Here is a 23,573-nt window from a genome sequence, read left to right on the forward strand (position 1 = left end):
TTGCTATATAGATTCCTTCTCAAATTGAAAATCAACTTTCAGTGCCCTTTACCATTAAAAGTCAGTGAAATAAAAAAGACAGATGTGGGGACCTGTATTCAATTAGAAAAACCAGACACAGCTCAATGACCTCAGAACATTAGCAGCGTCGTCAGGAGCGTTCGTACGGTGCTTTAATGGGTACTCACCTCTGAGAGTAAGAAATCTGTCTGAGTGCTTTTGTCAGCTTTTTGGCAAAGAGATTTCAGAGCAGCGCGGGTGGATTCCTGTTAAAAAGATGTATGTATCAGAAAAGTGTGACATGGCATTAACACAAGTTTTATGACATGAAAAGTTTACTTGATTCTGACTTGTCAATCTCAGCATCCTGTGGTCATGCAATTGTATAGCCGTATATTGGCGTATACTAACAACTGTATGGAGGGCTACAAGTGCCAATAAAAATAAATGAAGGAACAAGTTTTAAACAACTTTCCAAAATAACGCAAGTAGACATTTAAAAATGTAACAAGAGAATACACTGATAATTTATTTGTGAACATGACTTAAAGGGGAGAGGTCCCGGGTTCAAATCCCAGACGAGCCCCCATTTGTCACAGCTGTATATTTGTCACATACATGTATAATATTATACATTTATTAAAGGAAAATAAAATCAAAACATAAAGAAAGAAACATCTTTAACAAATGAGGGAAAAAAGAAAAGGGAACTGTTTTTAAAATTGTCTGCACCAGCCACAACCTCTGACCTAAAACACAAAAGATATAAAAAAAAAAAAAAAAAAAAAAAAAAGAAAAGCGATTATCGGGGTTTAAGCGCTTTAAGGCATTTAAGCACATATGAAAAAACACATTATTTAGCAAGCCTGTAACCATCTAAACCAAAGATTTAAAAAAGCATTTCTGGCAAATCCAGGTAATTTACCACTGTTATAGCGCCAGCTGTGGTCCAATTTCCTTAAAACTTTGCATGCTTGTTTAGAATCACCTGTCGCATATGCTCAGCAGGTTTCGTGAAGTTTTGAGTTTGCCTTTAGGCTTTTTAGGGCAAATTTGGACAGGCCCCTTTTCTAAACAACCCATTACAGCTTCCCAAAGGGTAAATTGCAACATTTTTTTGATAATTATTGGCCTAGAGAGTCCTGAGAATTGTACTGCAGTGCTTTTTCCAGATTGAGCAAAAAACCTAGGCCGATTTCTATCTAATTTCTCTGAGACTTTTGGGGCCGTGAGTCATAGGAGTTTCATTCCTATAGGCCTCAGTTAACCTTGTCTAACAGGTGCTCAAACTTTGGCAGACGATGGTTGTTTTTTAAGATTCACAAATGTCATTGTAGACACTTGTGGCACTTCGGATCAAGAAAGTGCACACTGATTTTCATGTTGATATGACAAATGGTTGCGCAGTTACAGCCATTTTTATGTTTTCCCCCTCTTATAGCACCACCAAGTGATCAAGCTCCACAATTTTTTTTCTATGACCTCAGATTAAGCTCTTACATAAGTGTTCTGAGTTTGGCAGAGATATCTCATTCCGTTCAGGAGTTATAGGCATTTTACTAAAATTGGCCCCGCCCCTAAAGTTGAACTTTTTTTTTTGATAATTATTGACATTGATATTGATTGAGCCAAGGATTCCAACGACATAAGACCTGACCTGAGCCTGCAACTGACAGTTTAGGAGTTATGAGCGATTTCACACTTTTGTTCACTATAGCGCCCCCGTCAGGGCGATTGGGGTGAGCCTTGGTCATGCTGTCGGCGGAGTGAGTACTACCATGCCCCCAAGTTTAAAGTCTCTATGGTTTGGTCTGCATGATCAGTTTTACGTGGAGATCACTGATCCGTGACCATTCTAACAATTACAATAGGGTTTCAGCGCTACATGCTTGAACCCCTATAAAAAAAATAATAATAATAAAAAAAAAAAAAAAAGCAAATATAACCCACATTGGGTTAATATCCCGAGTTATAATTTTTAATTAAAATAAAATAAATGAATACAAATAATAAAAATTTATAATAAAAAAAAAACATTCTAAAAAGGTGTTTCTCAGTCAATTTGAAAAGCAAATATTTATTTTGATATCTGGGTTAACATATTGGCAATTGATTTTATTCTTAAATGGCACTTCTAGTCCTCCATAAAACTGTACATTTGGATGAAATACACACACATACATATAGATATAGATCATGACCCTCCGATTGTGTATTCATATCGGCTATATGATCAGAAAAAAAAACTGTTGAATCTTGACTTGGAATATCAAGCAGCCTTAATACCCCTCTCAAATGGACCAGGACATCAGACTAATAAAATAAGAAATATGGTGCAGCAAAATTTAGGGCAGCCATACTTCATTAATGACATTCAATAAAGACAGTAAAAATTGACAAAGACGAGCCTAGCCAGCAGGCTGCCAGTTTCACCAGTGAGTATTATTTTACGAGCTTTTGCCATGATTTATTAAGCCATTGTGGCCGCAGGTTCTTTCCCCACTAAAAATAGAGCGGAGGTCTCTGGGCGAAAGAATCTGCAAAGCTATGATGTCAATGACCAACTCTTCTGTTGATTCCAATGTCGTCAGCAGGATGCCACATTATGCATACGTGTTTACATACAGGTTTACTGGAGATAAAACAACCACTGCAGTTTTCAGGTCAAAACCCTTATCACACAGAGTTTGATTCACTGTGTTCTTATGGAGCAGAGAAACTGCAGTGAGCACTGTGGTATTTACCAACAGACTGTTTTCTCTGAGAAAAAGATGGTGACCTTCAGAGACGTGCTTAACACTACTGGGAGCGCATTTTCTGAATTCAGTTCTCGAAGAGTAGACAGATAAGGACAACATCAATTCAAACCTCTACAGGCTGAGTGAAAGTCAAACTTGCAATCTTTTCACTGAACACCTAGACAGCGATCAGCAAGTATGGAGAATGTTAAAACTAGTAATGCAGTGCTGCACCTGGAAGAATAAAGGTGCATTCACTCACACAATCTCATGCTCAGATTTGCAGCACCAAAGCGTCCTGAAGTCATTAGTTTTCAATGAGAGTTGGAGATTTCTAGAACTTGACTTTTTGCGTTGCGGTGACTACAAATGGGAGTCATCAAAAGTATTGACAGGTTTAAGAAAAGCCTCTGGGACATGGAATATAGTGTATGATTCGTATGAAACGTTATGTTATGATGCTTTGCATGGTGTGTGATGCTTTCAAAAAGGTTGCAAAACCATTATAAGTGTAAATACATGAAAAAGAGCAAGCAGGATGACATTCAGAATCTCTTACGGACAAGAAAATGACACAATTTGCATTTTTGGGTGAATCTTATCCACTCATTCTTCTTGTCTAATCAGAAGACACTACATGTTAAAAATTTGCAGCACCAAAGCTTCCTGAAGCCTTTCGTTTTCAAATAGAGTTGATGATTCGCAGCACTCTAATTTTCGGCAATGCGGTGACTATAAATGGGTGTCATCAAAACTGCAGGCAGGGTTTAAGAAGGCCTTTGGACATGGACTATAGGGTATGTTGTACAAAATGCTGTTTTGATACTTAAGATGCTTTTGACCCCATTTTGAAGTTTGAAAGCATTAGTCACAATTCAGCGTAAATACACAAAAAAGACAAACCAGGGGTACGTTTCCCAAAATCAACTATGGTTGCAAGTTCTGTCGTTACCAATAGAGTTCAATGGAACTTGCGACCATAGTTAGCTAACGATGCTTTTGGGAAACGCACCCCGGGATGACAATGTAAATCCACACAATTTACATTTTTGGGTGAATCCTAGCCACTCATTCCTTTTGTCCAATCAAAAGACACAAAGGGACAGATTTACTAAACAGGGCAAATTAGCTTTAGAGTGCAATTTAATGAAACCGCTGATGGGAAGGGAACATTTTGCAGGTGATTTACTGACAAGGTGCACGTTAAAGAATACAGTCGAAACATCTCATTTCTACAATGACCAGCGCAATCTACTAAGAGCAGCACAAATTAGTGCATGCTTTAAAAATGGGTGTTTCTTTGGGCATTAAAGGAGAAGTCCACTTCCAAAACAAAGATTCACATATAATGTACTCTACCCCTTGTCATCCAAAATGTTCGTGTCTTTCTTTCTTCAGTCGTAAAGAAATTATGTTTTTTGAGGAAAACATTTCAGCATTTTTCTTCATATAATGGACTGATATGGTGCCCCGATTTTTAACTTTCAAAATGCAGTTTAAATGTGGCTTCAAACGATCCCAAATGCAGTTTAATTATCCCAGCTGAGGAAGAAGGGTCTTATCTAGCAAAACGATCGATTTTCAATTAAAAAAAAATACAATTTAAACACTTTTTATTCTCAAACGCTCGTCTTGCCTTGCTCTCATTGAACTGTGTATTATGGTTTAAGACAGTTAGGGTATGTCGAAAAACTCCAATCGTATTTTCTCCCTCAAAATCATCCTACGTCGCTGCAGTATGTGAACATGCAAAGTAGATCAAACACCCAAAACCAAAAAGGTAAAACAGCGATATAGGATGATTTTGAAGTTGAGGGAGAACATGAGATGGGAGTTTTTCGACATACCCTAACTGCCATGAACCGAAAGAAAAACAGTCCAGACAGAGTGAGACAAGATGAGCGTTTGGCATTAAAAAGTATATAAATTGTATTATTTTTATGAAAATAACCGATCATTTTGCTAAATAAAACCCTTCTTCCTCCGCCTGGATCGTTTACAACATTTGGGATCGTTTGAAGCCGCATTTAAACTGCATTTTGGAAGTTCAAACTCGGAGTACCGTATCAGTAAATCCTATGGAGGGTTTAGGTGTATAAGGGTTTATAAGATTTACAGCACCAAAGCTTCCAGAAGACATGTAATTTTCAATGTGAGCTGTCGATTTCTTTTTTGAGATGCATGGACCATAAATTGAACATGAAATATGGCATCTCTTATTAATGTTATAAGACTCTTATGAGTCTTATGACACATTTATGATGCTTTTGCAACCTTTTAAAAGCATCAGTGGCCATTCAGTGTTAAAAATGTGTTGAAATCTCATACGGGTAAGTAAAATTACACTATTTACATTTGGGGTGAACCTTCAAGGAACAGTTCACCCAAAAAATTTAAATTCTGTCATCAATTCTGTCACCCCTATGTCGTTCCAAAACTGTAAGACTTTAGTTCATTTTCAGAATACAAATGAAGATGTTTTTGATTAAATCTGAGAGCTTTCTGACTCTGCTTAAGCCGAGAACACACTACACGACTTTCATGTCGATTTTGAATTGAATCTGGTTTTGACGACAGATTACGCCCAGTCAGACCGGGTCTGTCCCAGTTGGGCTCAGACGCTGTTTGCAGTTGACAGAGAAAGTCGCAAAGCGTGTGGTGTCTAAAGATTATAACAGTAGAATTCAAGAACCAGTCGTTGCTAGTTGTTTTCACAAAGATTTTTTTTTAAACATCTTTAATATTTGCGACTGACACCAGCGATTGCATGCAGCTATGCAGTGGAGATACGTTAACTGTCAAACATCATTCAGCATTCATTTTGTTATTTTGTCAAACATTTTTCTTGATTACAAAAAAAATCTCAATAGTTCTTGCTGTGATTTATTTCTTGTCTTTGTTTTAAGTCATAAGTTAACACTGCAAATTTAAATAGTTTCGCTTTTTTTCTGCAGCCGAAGACAGTTCAGCCTAAATTATGTCAGTGATTCTCTCATTTTAAAGATTATAAAGAATTCTTTTACTGTTTTGATCTGCAGTCTAATAAATCTATCTACAGACAACAAGCTAATTCCCTTTTTCTTAACTTTTAACTTCTTAAAATTTGTTATGAAGAATTAAAGATTCTTGCAGTTATATCTGATCAAACGCTCATTATTAATCTTTTAGCTCTGGTTGAACAAATCTTTCTTTGCTTGCTTTGAACAGCAGCTACGCTAATTATGTTCCTATTTGTTCTCTGTTTTTGCCATGGGATTGACATCCTGTGGTAACTAGGAATTCACAAGCTCCAGTCTGAATCCAGAACACTTAAGAAGAGATGATGCCAACCCCTCAGAGGACTTCAGATGATGCCCTGAAACAACATACAGCTCTACCAAATTTTGGCTACTAATTCATGGTATTTTTTGTCTGTTTGATTGCGTCATTGATTGATCTTTACCATACATCTCTGCCATATGTACATCCTCTTGACATAGTCACCACTAGTAAGCTACTACTAAATATATTGTAAAAACTTTAATTTGGTGTAAAGTTGCTTTGCAACAATATGTATCGTGAAAAGCGCTATACAAATACATTTGAATTGAATTGAATTAAATCAGCTTTAGGCTAGGCTAACATAAATTAATTCATAAATCACAAATATGACAAAATAAAATTATTCTATGTATATATATTCATTCTATATAATATTTTTGTATCAAATAGATGAGGAAAATACAGTGCCTTGAACTTATTAAGTAGTGTTAGCACAAACTAAGGAAAGTAAAACAAACCTTAAAGTTTCAATAGGTAAAATAGGTTTCAAATTAAAGCACCGGTGTTGTTCACAGTGTTGTATTTGGTGGAGCGTGAGCGAGGGTGGATGCTGAGGTTTTGGTTTGGCAGAATTTGTCCAGTCGTGATCGCCAGTCGTTAAGTGTGTTGTGTAGTGGAGTGACTCAGTCATTAGGTTTGACTGTCATAGACTAAAATCTGTTCCAGTCGATGGAAACAGTCATTAAGTGTGTTGAGGTCAGTCTTAGAATGTCCTTAATACCTTTCTTGGCCTTGAACATGTCAGTTCCGTTGCTGCCTATGCAGGGTCAGAGAGCTCTAGGACTTCATCAAAAATCTTAATTTGTGTTCCGAAGATAAACAAAGGTCTTACAGGTTTGGAACGCAAGACCTGAGTAATTAATGACAGAATTTTCATTTTTGGTTGAATGATCCCTTTAACCACTTATTCCTCTTATCCAATCATAAGACACTAAATGCTAGAAGTAAACTGAAAAATCAGTCATGAATTGTTTGAAACGTGCTTTGTTTGTCCTTTTGCTTTTACAGCCTCTTTACTGCCCTCTACCCCCTCCTCCATGCCTATCATGCCATCCCATCCCATCTCTCCTTTCAAGACCACTACTCTATAAATCTGAGATGGACCTGTCATATTTCTCCTTCACTCGTCTCTGCCCTAGCTGCCGGGACCGGGAACATTATGTGTCTCACAGTGCATGTAAAGCACACGACGAGCTGTTTACTGCACGTTAAGTGAGTCTATCAAATATCGTCCCAGTTCAAAGGAAACTGCTGAGCGGCATCTCCATAACTTCCTAACGCGAGCCTTGGGAGAGAGAAAGGACATGAAACCAACAGGATGTTAACGCGAACTGTCAAATAAATGCATGAAATTAGGGTTTCCCAATGACAGTGGAGCAAAGGAACCTGTTTTTGCGATCGTAAGACTTTCTGAAGGTGGTTATGAAACTTGCGGTTATGAAATGTTAGATTGAACTCGTGGAGTTTTCTCACCAACTCAGCCTGGAGTCGTACAATGAGCTCGTCTTTCTCCTTCAGCTGCTGTTGCAGGAACTGGTTCTCTTCTCTCCCAGGATCCTGCACACAAAGCACACAAATACGCTTTTTAAAAAAAGTCAGTCTGCGTTATTCAAGCCATCGCCCCCAGTTTGAATCTGCAGCCTTGTGTGTGGGCGTAAAACTGCCGCGGTTGAGAGGTGGAGGTGTGCTTTCTGTGCTGTGGTTTCACTCTCCTCCATAAACTTCACCTGAACTAGCAGGCACTTTCCCACGACCTTGTGCTGTCAGCATCCATTATGTGAGGCTGGGGGAGGGGAGGGAGGGACCGAAGCTTCAAGGGCAGCAGAGGAGGACCGAGAGGCCCAGGAGCAGAATACGGCCTCCACGAACGACCGAAAAGAACCGCCGCCCCCAAAAACGACATCTCCCCTCTATAAGAAGCGCTCGGTTGAGATTAGACGGCGCTGGCGTGAGGTAGCCGGACATAATATGCATGAGTCGGGAGCCCTTCATGAGAGATCAGGGAAGGGGATTATGAGCTTCAATGTCATGTACTTGGAGACATCGTTGTTCAAAGCTCTCTAGCTTTGGCTTGAATGCGCTTCTTTTGTTGACATTACATAAACATCTCAAGGGAGCTGTTGTCAATCTTTGATGCTTCTCTGTAAAGGAAACTAATTTCTGCCTGGAGATGATGATGACATACACAGCGACTAGAATCATACAGTACCTACAGTTTTTTTTTTTATAAACCGCTATAACCCCATCAGCAAGGCTCAAGTGTCTCTTCATCGCTACCAAAACGAAATGTATTCCTTTGAACTCAAACACTGGATATCATTTAGCTGTATAATAAAGGCCATTAATTATCATTAATATGATTACAATACCATTAAAATGGCCATTATTACAACGAATCACCCTTGAACTAAAACAATCAATTACTGCGGGTGAAAAATACACTCACCAAGTTTGCTACCATTCAAAGGTTTCTTTTCATAACTCCTACTTTTATTCATCAAAGACGATGAAATTGATTAAAAGTTAAAAAACGTTTAGCATTTTATGAATATCTTTTTAAGAAAGAAGTTAAGAAATTCCAAAATAATATTTTAAGAATTGCACTTATGAACACTACCAACTTCTTAGTGATTTCTGAATCAAAATAAAATTCTTCAAATTTTGAGTTATCTTGAATGTTTTTGGCAATACAAAATCTTTTAAACTTTATTCCCAAGTTAAAAACATAAGATGTAAATAACAGTTAATAAAAGTGAAATTAAATTTATTCTTAAAGGGATAGTTTACCCAAAAATTACAATTCTGTTATCATTTAGTCATTCCAAACCTGTATGAGTTGGTTAGCACAAAATATATTTTAAAGGAGTAGTTCACTTCCAGAACAAAAATTTACAGATAATGTAATGTACTCACCCCGTTGTCATCCAAGATGTTCATGCCTTTCTTTCTTCAGTCGTAAAGAAATTATTTTTTGAGGAAAACATTTTAGGAATTCTCTACATAGTGAACTTCAACGGTGCCCTGAAGTTTGAACGTCCAAAATGCAGTTTCAATGCAGCTTCAAAGTGTTCTAAACAATCCCAGCCGAGGAAAAGGGTCTTATCTAGCGAAACAATAGGTCATTTTCTGGGTCAATACAGTTAGGGTAGGTCAGAAAACTCCCATCTCATTTTCTCCTCCAACTTCAAAATCGTCCAACATCACTGTTTTACCTTTTTTTGTAAAGGGCGTTTGATCTTCTTTGCATTTTCACTTTGTAAACACTGGGTCAGTAATTCTGCAGCGATGTAGGATGATTTTAAAGTTGAAGGAGAAAATGAGACGGGAGTTTTTCAACATAACGTAACTGTACTGACCCGGATTATACAGAGTAGACATGAGCATGGCAGAGCTAGACAAGAAGAGCATTTGAGGTTAAAAAGCATATACATTTTTTTTAGAAAATGACAAATCGTTTCGCTAGAAAAAGACCCTTATTCCTCGGCTGGGATCGTTCAGAGCTCTTTAAAGCTGCATTCTGGACGTTCAAACTCGCAGGCACCATAGAAGTCCACTATATGGAGATAATTCCTGAAATGTTTTCCTAAGGAAAAAAAAAAAAAAAAAAAAAGGTCTTTACAACTGAAGAAAGAAAGGCATGAACATCTTGGATGACAACAGGGTGAGTACATTATCTGTAAATTTTAGTTCTGGAAGTGAACTACTGCTTAGGCTACAGTCAACTGTTTGGTCACCAACATTCCTCATAATATCTTCTTTTGTACACAGGCCTTCTTGCCCTTTCATTTAACTCTCAGTTTTGATCTTTGAAGGAGAAGTCCACTTCCAAAACTAAGATTTACAGATAATGTACTCACCTCCTTGTTATCCAAGATGTCTTTCTGTCTTCAGTTGTAAAGAAATTATGTTTTTTGAGGAAAACATTTCAGCATTTTTCTCCATATAATGGACTGATATGGTGCCCCGATTTTGAACTTCCAAAATGCAGTTTAAATGCAGCTTCAAACGATCCCAAATGCGGTTGTAAATGATCCCAGCTGATGAAGAAGGGTCTTATCTTGCGAAACGATCGGTTATTTTCGTTTTTAAAAAATACCATTTAAATACTCAAACGCTTGTCTTGTCTTGCTCTCGTTGCACTCTGTGTATTCTGGCTCAAGACAATTAGGGTATGCTGAAAAACTCCAATAGTATTTTCTCCCTCAACTTCAAAAATCATTTCAAAATCATCCTACATCGCTACAGAAATACCAACCCAGTCTTTGCAAAGTGAACATGCAAAGAAGATCAAACACCCTTAACAAAAAAAAGGTAAAACAGCGATATAGGATGAGTTTAAAGTTGAGGGAGAACATGAGATTGGAGTTTTTCGACATACCCTAACTGTCATGAACCGGAACAAAAAGACAAGACGAGCGTTTGACATTAAAAAGTATTTAAATTGTATTATTTTTACAAAAATAACTGATCATTTCACTAGATAAGACCCTTCTTTCTCAGCTGGGATAATTTACAACCGCATTTAGGATTGTTTGAAGCCTTATTTAAACTGCATTGTGAAAGTTCAAAATCGGGGCACCGTATCAGTCCATTATATGGAGAAAAAATGCTAAAATGTTTTCCTCAAAAAACAATTTCTTTACAACTGAAGAAAGAAAGACATGAACAACTTGGATGACAAGGTGGTGAGTACATTATATGTGAATCTTTGTTTTGGAAGTGAACTTCTCCTTTAAGAATGTTTCGTGAATCTGGTCTTCAAATAATCTTCCACTTGCTGCAAAGGCAGAACTGTAGCCTTCAAACAGTCAGTTTCTTAAGAGATTCAGGTGAAGTTTCATACTTTTGTTCTTTCTTCCCACAGAACTTTTCTAAATGTCTATCACTGAATCAGTTGCCCATTCTATTTTTTTCTTCTTATTTGCCAGTTTCTGATTTTTTTTTCCTGAAACTTTGCCTAAAGGCCAGTAGCATCTAAAAATCTTGTCTTCACTGTTACAACTGAAGCTGGTGTTTAGTGTGCAGTGTTCAATGAAGCATCCAGCTGAGCACCAGTAAGGGGTTTATTTTCCAAACTAGAGACTCTGATGTACTTGTCCTCTTGATGTTGTGAAGCAGGGCTATCCACTTCTATCTTTGTCCTGGTTAGATACAGTCTGCTTTCTTCTGTCAAGACAGCAGTGCTATAAAAACAGTGTTTATCTAAAGTGTAAAAATGTACTTTTGACTGCATTTATGATGATTAAACACTACATTGGCTGAATAAAAGCATTAGTTTCTTTCAGAAACACAAAAATCTCTTTGTGATGCCAAACATTTGTATGAATATACACTTCCAATCAAAAGTTTAGGGCCGATAAGATCTTTTAATGTTTTTGAAAGTCAGCTCTTACGCACACCAACCTAGATTTTATCGAAAATACAGTACATATTGTGATTACGATTTAAAAAAACAGTTTTCTATTTTGTGTTAAATATTAAAATACATTACTAAATTAACATTATTTAAATAAAACTTACTGACACAAAGCTTTGTAGTATACATAAGTATTTAAAAATCTAATTATTCCTAATTTTAAAAAATAAATAAATAATTAAAAAGGTCATGTCCTGAGAAATGCGATGTATACAGCAGACAGGCATAATGTAACCTCCTCCAAATCCCTGCCTGTGGGGAATATTTAATTATATCTTAATTATAGAGGTTTAACAAGAGGCACTTTATCTGTGCAGTGCCATGGAGGACCTCTAGAGAGGCGTTTGGTCACAGTTGCATACGCACACACACGGATACACAACACGCAGGACAGAGCTGGGTCTCTACCCCGTGCTGTAAAGCTGCGTTTGAGTGGCTCCTCCATCTGTCTGTCCTAGATTAAATACTTGAGGCAAGAAGAGGACGAAGGACCTAATAAATGAGAATGTCCTACTATCACAGAGCCCTGATCATAAAAGCCAACGCTTAACATTACCGCAATCAATGCCGAGAAAGAAATAATGCTTTGTCACCAAGAATGCGGTGAGCATTCTGTTTATCAGTCCTGTTTAATGGTGCAAATATCCTAGTGGTTGGTCTGGGCGAGATATATATATATATATATATATATACATACATACATATATATACATATACATACATATATACATACATACATACATATACACATCGAATATTCACTTTCCTGAAGATCACATTATTAGGCTAGTCTCGCAATCCTAATATAATGTATTAACTAACATGAATTAACACTGAACAATACATTTATTACAGTATTTATTCAGTATTTATTAAAATACAGTCGTTCGTTGTTAGTTCATGTTTCATTTCAACATTAATAATAAGAGGTAATGTTTGCTGAGCAATGTTTAAGTAATATTTCATTAGCATATTAGAATGATTTCTGAAGGATCATGCAACAATTCAGCTTTGCCATCACAAATTATATTTTAATTTATTTTTTTAAGACATTTAATGTTTTTTTTTTTTTTGTGTGTTTTTAAGAAGTCTGTTCAGCTTACCAAACCTGTGTTTATTTGATCCAAAGTTCAGAAAAAAAATTTGAAATATTTTTTACTGTTTAAAATAACAGTTTTCTGTTTAAATAAATTTTAAAATGTAATTTTTCCTGTGATTTCAAAGCTGAATTTTTAGCATCATTACTAAAAAACAAATAAATAAATAAATAAATAAATAAATAAATAAATAAATAAATAAATCACACTATCCTTCAGAAATCATTCTAATATTCTGATTTGCTTTTCAAAACCATTTATTTATTATTATCATCATTATCATTATCATTATTATTATTAGTAGAAGTAGTAGTAGTAGTATTTAAGTTGAAAACAGCTGAGTAGAATTTTTTCAGGTTTCTTTGATGAATAGAAAGTTCAGAAAAACAGCATTTATCTGAAAATATAAATGTTTTATCATCATATTTGATCAATTTAAAGCCTTGTTTAATAAAAGTATTAATTTCTATAATTTCTTTTCCCTCCAAAAAAAAAAAAAATAAATAAATAAAAAAAATACTGACTCCAAGCTTTTGAATGGTATAGTGTATAATGTTACAAAAGCTTTTTATTCCAGATAAATACTGATCTTTGGATCTTTCTATTCAAAGAATCCTGAAAAAAAGTAAACTGTTTTAAATATTGATAATAATAATAAAAATAAATGTTTCTTGAACAGCAAATCAGCATAGTAGAATGATTTCTGTAGGATCATGTGACACTGAAGACGGGAGTAATGATGCTGAAAATGTAGCTTTGATCACAGGAATAAATTACATTTTAAAATATATTCAAATAGAAAGCAGTTAATTTAAACAGTAAACATATTTCACAATATTACTGCTCTCATTGTATTTTGGATCAAATAAACGCAGGCTCACACTTTTGAACTGGTAGTGTATGTATATGAATACATAGAGCCTTGGTGAGCATAAGAAACTTCTTTCAAAAATATTTTTAAAACATCTTACTGACCTTAAACTCCTAAATGGTAGTGTATGTCATATATTTATGTTATCAAAAGGCTGAAGAAAATGAGAATAAAAAGAAAATACAAGGGACAATTTATTTCCTATATTGCTCAGCCTTACCTGGCAGTTTCATTACCAAGAATGGTACAAGATTAGAGAAATGCAGAGAATTTCACTGATGTACTTTGAAGGTAGGCATAAAAGGGAGTAAATGTGATAGATGTCCTCAGTTATTCGTGCATAAGGAGTTTTGTGATGTTATAAGCTTCAAACAGGACACCTTTGGAGTGGCGGGCGCAACTACACCCGCTTAACGAGGAGTTATTAATGCGCAGTTGACAGGGACACCAGGACGAATGACTTTGGAACCCCGGTCCAAGCTCATTTTCCCAGGGTGCAGAGCAAGAGGCTCCATTATTCCCCTAACCGACGCCACGCTCTCGCCGCAGGAGAACGCCTTCCGCAGGCTCTAATTATTAAGAAGGTGGGGATAACAAATGTTTGGTGAGAGAAGTTTTCTGTTAAAAGTAGGACGTGAAGTGACACGGTTCCGTCTCAGGTGGGTTCTAGGGCTTTATTTTTAAAATCGGGATTTTTTTTTCCTTTTTTTTTTTAACGGAATGAATCAGGACAAGTCCCACCCCTCTCCTGTCAGTTGAACACAATGTCAGAATGCATGGAGTCCTATTATAAGCATCTCCCTCTCCCGCTGCGTGGCGCTAGGCTACGGATGAGCCGGAATGTCACGTGATTCGCTGCCGCAACCGTCGCTTCTGCTAGCACTCCATGTAGGTCAGTAAGGAGGACAGAGAAAGACGCAGACCTCGTTTCCACTTCGCAGTATTTTTGAGTCCTGATGAAAAAACAAAATCCTCTTCGCCTCATACAAAATCATAAACCTTTCCCAATGACACTCCACAAGATTAGGGCACATCACCAAATAATCCCATCAAGACAGTGTGAACATTTTATTGATGGTGGAGAAACATGTAACTCAAATTCTATCAGAGAGAGAAGAGTGTGTTTAGGAGAGGCACAATGGAGTTAGAAAATTAACTACATATAAAATAAAATAAAGAGAGCTCTGTCTCAATGCAGTCGTTTAGCACCGTCGTTATGTTTGATCTACAGGCTTTGAAATCTTCAGGGACGGGGGAAAAAAAAAAAAAAAAATGAAAGCCAGCTTTTTAAATCAAAGCGTGACCCGACAATGATAACTCAGCAGCTAAGAAAGTGTTCATCCACGTTATTAATAGAAAAGAAACACATTTTGACAACACTGAATCTGGACAGTTACCTTAAAGGGGAGTGATTTCTCACTGCAGGGGCTTATGGGTAGAGAGTGAAGGCTGCTGGCAGGACTGATCTCAGTGCTCTGAAAGGCAAAGATCACACATCTTAATATTTAATGAGCACATGAAACGAAAATAACTATTTAAAAAGACTAAATAATATTCTGCTCATCTCACTCTGAACTAGTTGCCTCTGAGGTTACTACGTATGCTGGTATTATAAAGTTTGTTTTTAACTATCTGACCACACAAAGCTGAAGAGTACACTGTAAAAAAAAAAAATAAATAAATACAATTTGTTGAGTCAACTTAAAATAATTTGTTAAGTTCAGTCCACTCTAATAAGTTTAGTCAACTTGAAATGTTAAGTTGTACTAAGTGACAACTTTGATATCTGAGTTGACTAAACAAAAAAGCTGGTTTGTTAAACTTAAAAGCCCTAAAGTTAAGTTAAATCAACTCAAATATCCAAGTTGTGACTTAGTACAACTTAACATTTAAAGTTGACTAAACTGAGTTGACTGAACTTAAAATTATAAGGCAGTGGGGTAACAAAATATTTTAAGTTGTTTTTACAGTGTACAAGAACATTTTCACTAAACACCTTCAAAATATAATTTGTACTCATTGCTTTACCAATTCCACGTACAAGAAAAATAACCTAATTATTTCTAATGTACTATTGTTAATTTATGTTTCATCATGTACATTTTTAATACATTTTCTAATGTTAATTTATACTACTTTAAATGTTATAATATGTGTGACCCTGGACCACAAAACCAATTATAAAAGGGTACATTTTTTTGAAATTGAGATTTCTACATCATTTGAAAGCTGAATAAATAAGCTTTCCATTGGTGTATGGTTTGTTAGGATACAACTATTTGATAATCTGGAGTCTGAGGGTGCAAAAAAAATTAAATACTGAGAAAATTGCCTTTAAAGTTGTCCAAATGAAGTTCTTAGCAATACATAATACTAATAAAAAATTAAGTTTTGATATATTTATGGTAGGAAATGTACAAAATATCTTAGTAAAAGATTTTTACTTAATATTCTAATGATTTTTTTTGGCATAAAAGAAAAATTTATCATTTTGACCCATAGTGTATTGTTGGCCATTACTACAAATATACTCATGCAACTTATGACTGGTTTTGTGGTCTAGTATCACATATATATATATGTAGAATTTAATATTAATCAACCACACTGGAAAATTAGCTTGTGTCATACATATTATGTAATTATAGCATCCAAACAGGGAGCAGACAGCCCTGTCCTCTCTGTGCTCTAGCCTCAAACACTTCTCTCCTTCATCATGCTACTGCTACCTCTCCCCCATATTAATGTGAAGAAGAGAGCTGCAGAAGCAGTGACACTGTCAGAGATGCAGACCACTTTAGTCTTGAGTAGAGCAGGGTGCAGACAAAATATTTAGTGAGGATATGAATGTCAGACATTTTTGACAAAAAAAAGCTACACTGCTAAAGAGGCTGATAAAAATGTTTTTTTTTTTGGCCAAAATAAAAGAAAACAAAACCAAAAGAAAACAAAATTAACTTAAATGAGTCCTATTTCCCCTTTCTACAAGATCACAGGTGTGCCTAGGACATGTCAGAATGAGGTTTCAACTCAATATACACCAAAGAAGCAAAATAGCAGCTCCTGTATCAGCAGCACCACACGCATGCATCGTGATACTCTCGTTAATTCATGGCGGAGACTGACAAAGAAGAGAAGAAATGGTCGAATTAAGTCTTTTTTTTTTTTGTTTTCTTTGTGCACAAAAAGTATTGTCGTACCTTTAGAAAACTACAGTTGAACCACTGATGTCACGTGGACTTTATCGATGTCCTTACTACCTTTCAGGGCCTTGAATGTGTCTGTTGCGTTGCCATCTATACAGGGTCAGAAAGCTCTCGGATTTCTGTTGGCGCCAATAGCCTTGTGGGCAGTGCGCCAACATATAGTGCAGTTGTGCCTCGGGTGTCCCGAGATCAAATCCCACCTCGTGCACCTTTCCCGATCCCACCAACCCCCCTCTCTTGCTCCCACTCACTTCCTTTCTCAAAAAATGGCTCAAAAAAAAAAAAAAAAAAAAAAAAAAAAGCTCTAGGATTTCATCCAAAATATCTTAATTTGAAAAAATATCTTAACATCAGGGCGAGTAATTAATGATAGAATGTTCCTTTTTGGGTGAACTATTCCTTTACAAAGTACTATTAATAATATCGTAGAATCAAGATATCAAAACATTCTCGATATTATGGTCACATGACGATATGAAACGATAGGTGATATGGCAAAAAGTGTAGATTTTTAAAATATTGCCTTTCCGTCAAAATAAAAGCTTGACAGCTAGCAGTTTAAATGGGTAACGTTACTGCAGTCCAAATTCAAAATATCTCTTTCAAGTGTGGAAATTAGGATAGAACTATTGTAATTTCCCTGCTGTAGTGTAAAGCAAAAATAAGATACCTATGAGATATATATTTTCATTGCTTTACAGTGCAATTGTTGTACTATATATGGCTATTACTGTCATAGGAATAACAATAATATAACATTTTTATTATATTATTATTATTATTATTATTATTATTATTATTATTATTATTATTATTATTATTATATTCTAATTAGTTTGGCTTTTAAAACACCAGTGTGAATGTAATTTAGTCTGAGACAATATATCACAGCTAAAAATAGTGTTGAGTCTTTAAAGTTCCGGTACAAGTCAATTCACTGACTTTTTTTTCTGACTTTTCTTGTTTGGAGCTCTTAATTTTGAAATCTCAAAGTGCATTAGATAGAAGAATTTAACTTAAAAAAAAAAAAAAAAAAAAAATGTACAAAATTGTATTTTTTTTTTTCTGAGCCGCAATAAATATCTTATTGTTGACTTCATATAACATTATGAGATTTTGATATCATTACACCCCTAATTAATAAACAGCAAATTCGTAGATTATTGAGGGAAGCTCTTAGTTAAAGGAGATAAATAACCAATTGTTTCGCTAGATAAGACCCGGCTTCCTCGGCTAGGATTGTTTACAACTGCATCTGGGATTGTTTGAAGCCACATTTAAACTGCATTTTGGAAGTTCAAACTCGGGGCACCATAGAAGTCCACTATATGGAGAAAAATGCTAAAATGTTTTCCTCAAAAAACATATTTCTTTACGAATGAAGAAAGACATGATCATCTTAGATGAAAAGGGGGTGAGTACATTATCTAAAAATGTTTGTTCTGGAAGTGGACTTCTCCTTTAATAGTTAATGTGTACCCTATTCTAAAGCGTCACCGAAAAGTTTATTCTTTGTATGAATTTAAAAAGCCTAGTCAGTTTAAACTTCTGATATACGATTTTCTGAAAGCACGCTCACAGAAAGCCAGCCCTTTCATGTCAGCTGTCAAGTACACACAAGGTTGTGTCAAAAAAAACCCCACAAAGTTCAAAGTGGGTTATGTCTGCAAACATAAAGAAAAGGTTGTTTATAAGTATATTAGATGTGTAAAATGGTGTCTCTTGGACATGGCGACAATACACTACTAACGCATCTCAACCAGGCCAAAAAAAAAAGATAAAATAAAATAAAATAAAATAAAATAAAATAAAATAAAATAAAATAAAATAAAATAAAATAAAATAAAATAAAATAAAATAAAATGTAGCAATGCATCTCTGAGGCAATACTTTTTTTAATTTTTTATTATATTTTTTTTTTTAAAGCAGCACTATTTGTGGGTGTGTGTGGAAGGGCCAATGACATTCAGTTATTCCACCGGCAGGAAGAGAAGAACAGAAAAAAGCTGGAAAATGAGGTGACTGTAATCAAGTAGTTTCAACGGGTCTATAAATTTCAAACAAGGTACAATATCACAAATATTACAATGTCATTTTGGTAAATGCTTCACAGCAAACGTGAATGGATTTTAAGCGGCATTTCAGACTCCATAATTATTAAAGAATTCAAGACTGATCCAGCATGTGCTGCTTTTGATTAATGTGTTTTCTACTCCTGCATTTTAAGTACAAGGAGAGGACAAGAAAACTGTAATGAAAAGTGCAAACATATTGAGGTAATCAAAGAAGGTACGAAAGCAAAAGCAAGACAAACGTTTCACTAATGCAGATTGTTCCCAGTGCATTCCAACAAAACCTGCTAAACGTTTTCTGAAAAATGCAAAACAGTAATTTAAGAAATCACCCTGTTCAATATTAAAACTAAAATCTCTGCTCAGAATATGAAATAATTATCAAAATAGTTATATATGCACATGGTTACATCTGAACTGTTTTTGCTGGTGGGAAATGCAATAGTTATGTAAATGAAACAGGCAGGACGCACAAAAAAAATTCCAACAAAAAGCCAGTTTAATCCACGAAGGATGCTGTGCCAGGTTCTGAATGCCAACAGGCACTACAGTACATAATGTTCAAAGGTATAAGAGCCATTCAATTTCAGCCTATGTAACATTCGAACAAGATAAAAAAAAAAAAAAAAGTTTCTGTCTGAGAGGTTAGACGCTCTTGATTCAGGCTCTGAAACCAGTCTATAGCTCTCCTATTACAGTAACTAAATGTGAGCACACAATCTATGCCCCTTTCACATATTTACTACTTAGCATTCGGCTAATTCAAAAGCTCTCTGAACATTGTGAACAGACATCCTCGCTGCGCTGCCCTGAATTAGTCAGTAACGAGGTATCAAAAGACCAAAAGCCCAAAAGACACACAAGGAAAGAAAGAACAGGCTGTGCGTAAAATCACTGGTCAAGCAAATAAAACCCACCGCAGCAATGCACCAGTCATTGTGATTCTTGTTACACTGTAGTTTACAAATGCTGAAGGAAGATGGCTAATTTACATGTTAATGAGAAGAGTCGGTAAAAAGGCCAAAGAACTCTCTTTTCAATATTCATGTTCCTCTGTTGTTCACTGTTCTCTGGACCTTCACTGAGGAAAGTGATTGTTATTGTGAGGGAATGGAAAACAGAGTTCATGCAGCTTCTACTTGGGGAAAGAGGAATGGAAATGAGGGTGTTCTGGTCAATAAATTAGGTTGGGTTAGCATTATTAACAGTAAGGGATAAAACCAAAAGTTTTTTATTATTACTGTGGCAACTTCAAATTAGAATTCATATAAAATCCCATATTATTAACATAACAGACACTCTGCTAATGTTTTGAAAAGTAGGAATGCAATATTAAAGTTCTACTTTTTTTTTCTAAATAAATACACTACCAGTCAAAAGTTTTTGAACTGTAAGATTTATGTTTTTTTTTTTTTTTTTTTTTTTTAGCCTCTTATGCTCACCAAGCCTGCATTTATTTGATCCAAAGTACAGCAAAATTGTGAAATAGTTTTACTATTTAAAATAACTGTTTTCTAATTGAACACATTTTAAAATGTAATTTATTCCTGTGATTTCAAAGTTGAATTTTTAGCATCATTACTCCAGTCACATGATCTTTCAGAAATCATTCTAATTTTCTGATTTGCTGATTAAAAAACATTATTATTATTATTATTATTATTATTATTATTATTACTACTACTATGTTGAAAACAGCATTTTTTCATGTTTCTTTGATGCATAGAAAAATCAGAAGAACAGTATTTTTCTGAAAAATAAATGTTTTGTAACAATATAAATGCATTTATCATCATTTATGATCAATTTAAAGCATTATACTGTTTTCAAGTTTTTTTAATGGTATCGTGTATGTTACAAAAGCTTTTTATTTTATATAAATGCTGATCTTTAGATCTTTCTATTTGTCAAAGAATCTTGAAAAAAAATTACTCAACTGTTTTAAATATTGTTGATAATAATAATTATAATAAATGTTTCTTGAACAGCAAATAAGCATATTAAAATGACTTCTGAAGGATCATGTGAAACTGAAGACTGGAGTAATGATGCTAAAAATTTAGCTTTGATCACAGGAATAAATTACATTTTAAAATATATTCAAATAGAAAGCAGTTATTTTAAATAGTAAAAATATTTCACAGTAATACCGCTTTTGCTATATTTTGGATCAAATAAATGCAGGCTTGGTGAGCAGAAGAGACTTCTGAAGAGACTTTCTTACTGTTCAAAAACTTTTGACTGGTAGTGTAATTAAATCGTAAAAAAAAAAAAAAACATTTTAAATTATAGAAGTGAATTTACATAATATTCATTTTGAGATTTCTTAATTACATTTAAGTGTCATATTATTATTGTTAAAAAAATAAAAAAATAATAATAATTTAAAAAAATGGAAATTAAATAATAATAATAATAATAATAATAATAATAATAATAATAATAATAATAATAATAATAATAATAATTAGAGTGAACCACAATCTAAATGTAAAAAAATTCTGGGAAAATGAGCATGCACAATAAATACGCACCATCAACTGATAGCAATCAAATATATATATATATATATATATATATATATATATATATATATATATATATATATATATATATATATATATATATATATATATATATATATATATAGTAAGTCTGTAAACAATATAAAATCATTAAATCTCCACGAAAAACATTAAAATATACAAAAATATAAAGTGCATCCACAAAGTATTTGGATACTTTAGTCACATAAAATCTGCAAACAAATGATGTACTTGTACAGTAGTAGTCTTGCTGTAACATTTTACTAGCTGAACAAATCAACACTCTGACATGCTTTTCTTCCTCTCACAGTCTTGTTTTCATTCGTGTCACATTAAATATAGTTTCTACTCTAACCAAGGTCTACATACTGACTGAATATGTCTCTTCTGAGTGTGAGATCCTCCTGGTGTTCGCCCTGAATGATGAGGCATGAAACTGGCAGGGCACAGAGAGCTCTTCTACCTGTTCTAATACACCTGTGATGAAGGCCATAGCAGCTTCATGAATCAACTGTCAGGGTGGAACATTACCTCCTGCAGGGTCCTGCGTAACCGCAGCAGAAGAGTCTTTACCGCTGTGCAGTCCTGCTGCATCAGCCTGAACGGCAACGCTTCCAGCCCGGGCAAAGGTTCATCATCACGAGACAGACAGAGGGACATCGGTCGCTGCTCCCTGGAAGGATCAAAAGAAAACAATTTCTGTGAGCAAGAAATGGACTGAGATGTGGGATCAAGATCCCAGAAATCTCACAGAAAAATAGATTTTTCAAAACATATAGGCAAATGAATGTGCATTCAATGCAATTCTGCAGCATTTGATGCAATATCATCTAGATTTAAACTAGAATTAAATGTAAACAACCTCACTTTCGTCTATTGTACGGATTCCTGCGCAAATTAACAGATCAATCATTCATGCAGAGAATGGGATCAAATTAAACTTGATTAGAAGCGCTCCTTGAAAAAGACAGAAAGGCAAAGGTTCAGAGTGGAGAAAAAAAACCTTGAGAGACACTTCAGAGAATAGTCAAACCCTCTTCATCAGTCCAAGTGGATACTAATCTATATATAAACTCAGACAATTAGACCGTTAAGAGCTTACAAAACATTACTTTTTTGCAATCTACTGAGATTTAGACTGAATGACACAGCATCAACATCAGGGGAATTATATGAGGAGGAAAAACGTCTATTCCAAGGATGACACACAAAATCAAAGACTTCCCACCCAAAGGTAAAGCAATATCTTTTTCGAGACAAAATCATTTCTGAAAGAACAAAAGCCCAGCGTATATCAATAGCGTATATCAAAGATATCTTCAAAGAAGGCCCAGGGTATTTGGACCGATAGAAATCTCTTCTTGAGAGTTCCACACAAAACACGAAGAGAGACCTCTTACTAATTACGACTGCAATTCTGCTCAACAGAAAGATCACACTGCAGCTCCAGACTTGTCTTTATGCGTTTCTGGGCTTCAGATCGAATTTAATTCAAGGCGCTTCAGATATAATTAAGTATTTATGCTTTAAAAACTATACCGATAACAGAAGATCAAAAGGAACCTCTGAGTTTTTGATTAGAATTAAGCATCGATTCCTGGGAACCACTCCAACGAGAGAGTCCGTAAACACAGTCAGTCTTCCAAACAAACGTCTGACACTTTTGTTGTCGTTTTTCATTACCACGCTGTTTATTTCAGGGCCTTTGTGGTGAGTGTCCTTGGAGCTGCAAGAAGAAAGTGAAATTTCACTTTGCCACTCCATGGCAGGTTACAAGCTTTCCATCTCACACCTGTCAATTAATATCACCTTCTGAAACATCCTCTCTGAAAAATGGGAATATGTTTTCTTGTTTCTCAATCCACAGCATTGACTGGTAAAAACATACTATTCATCCTGAAGGACATATCAATTGTTTCTGCTTTGCGAATTTATAAAAACGGCTTGGGTTGCTAAACGCTTCAGAAAGCATAAACAGAATCCTGACTTATTCATGATCCTCGCGCTGAGACATGGCATAGGAGGCGGCGTTCTTATTCAACATACTCATTAAAATATTAGAGCCTGTATAACTCAGTGTCTGCACAGAAACCCAGCAGCAAAAGCACGGTTCATTCTTTGTTTTTGCTTGGGAGAACCGACTACGGCACCTAACAGATTCCTCTAATATTGTATTTTACCCTGACACAGAGTCAACTGACGTATTTGTCAAAGCGCAGCGTGGAAAATCGATCATCGCACACATGAATTACAAAGGCAAAAGTATGGAAACACAATGTTTATTACTTAAAAAGGAAATCAGAATA

At 35.1% G+C, this 23,573-nt stretch overlaps 1 protein-coding gene across 4 annotated transcripts in view; it reads right to left on the reverse strand.

The window, feature by feature from the left end:
* Nucleotides 1-23,573, reverse strand: part of ccser1 (coiled-coil serine-rich protein 1) — a 106,273-nt gene that overhangs the window by 46,942 nt on the left and 35,758 nt on the right. For all 4 annotated transcript variants that reach the window (XM_051117356.1, XM_051117358.1, XM_051117357.1 and 1 more), the window contains exons 6-9: nucleotides 21,799-21,940; nucleotides 14,841-14,918; nucleotides 7,533-7,616; nucleotides 189-266 (exon numbers count right to left, since the gene is read on the reverse strand). In XM_051117356.1, the coding sequence (XP_050973313.1) occupies nucleotides 189-266; nucleotides 7,533-7,616; nucleotides 14,841-14,918; nucleotides 21,799-21,940 (382 nt within the window). The remainder of the gene's footprint in view (nucleotides 1-188; nucleotides 267-7,532; nucleotides 7,617-14,840; nucleotides 14,919-21,798; nucleotides 21,941-23,573) is intronic.

The sequence above is a fragment of the Labeo rohita genome, chromosome 8 (genome assembly GCF_022985175.1).
Source record: "Labeo rohita strain BAU-BD-2019 chromosome 8, IGBB_LRoh.1.0, whole genome shotgun sequence".
NCBI lineage: Eukaryota > Metazoa > Chordata > Actinopteri > Cypriniformes > Cyprinidae > Labeo > Labeo rohita.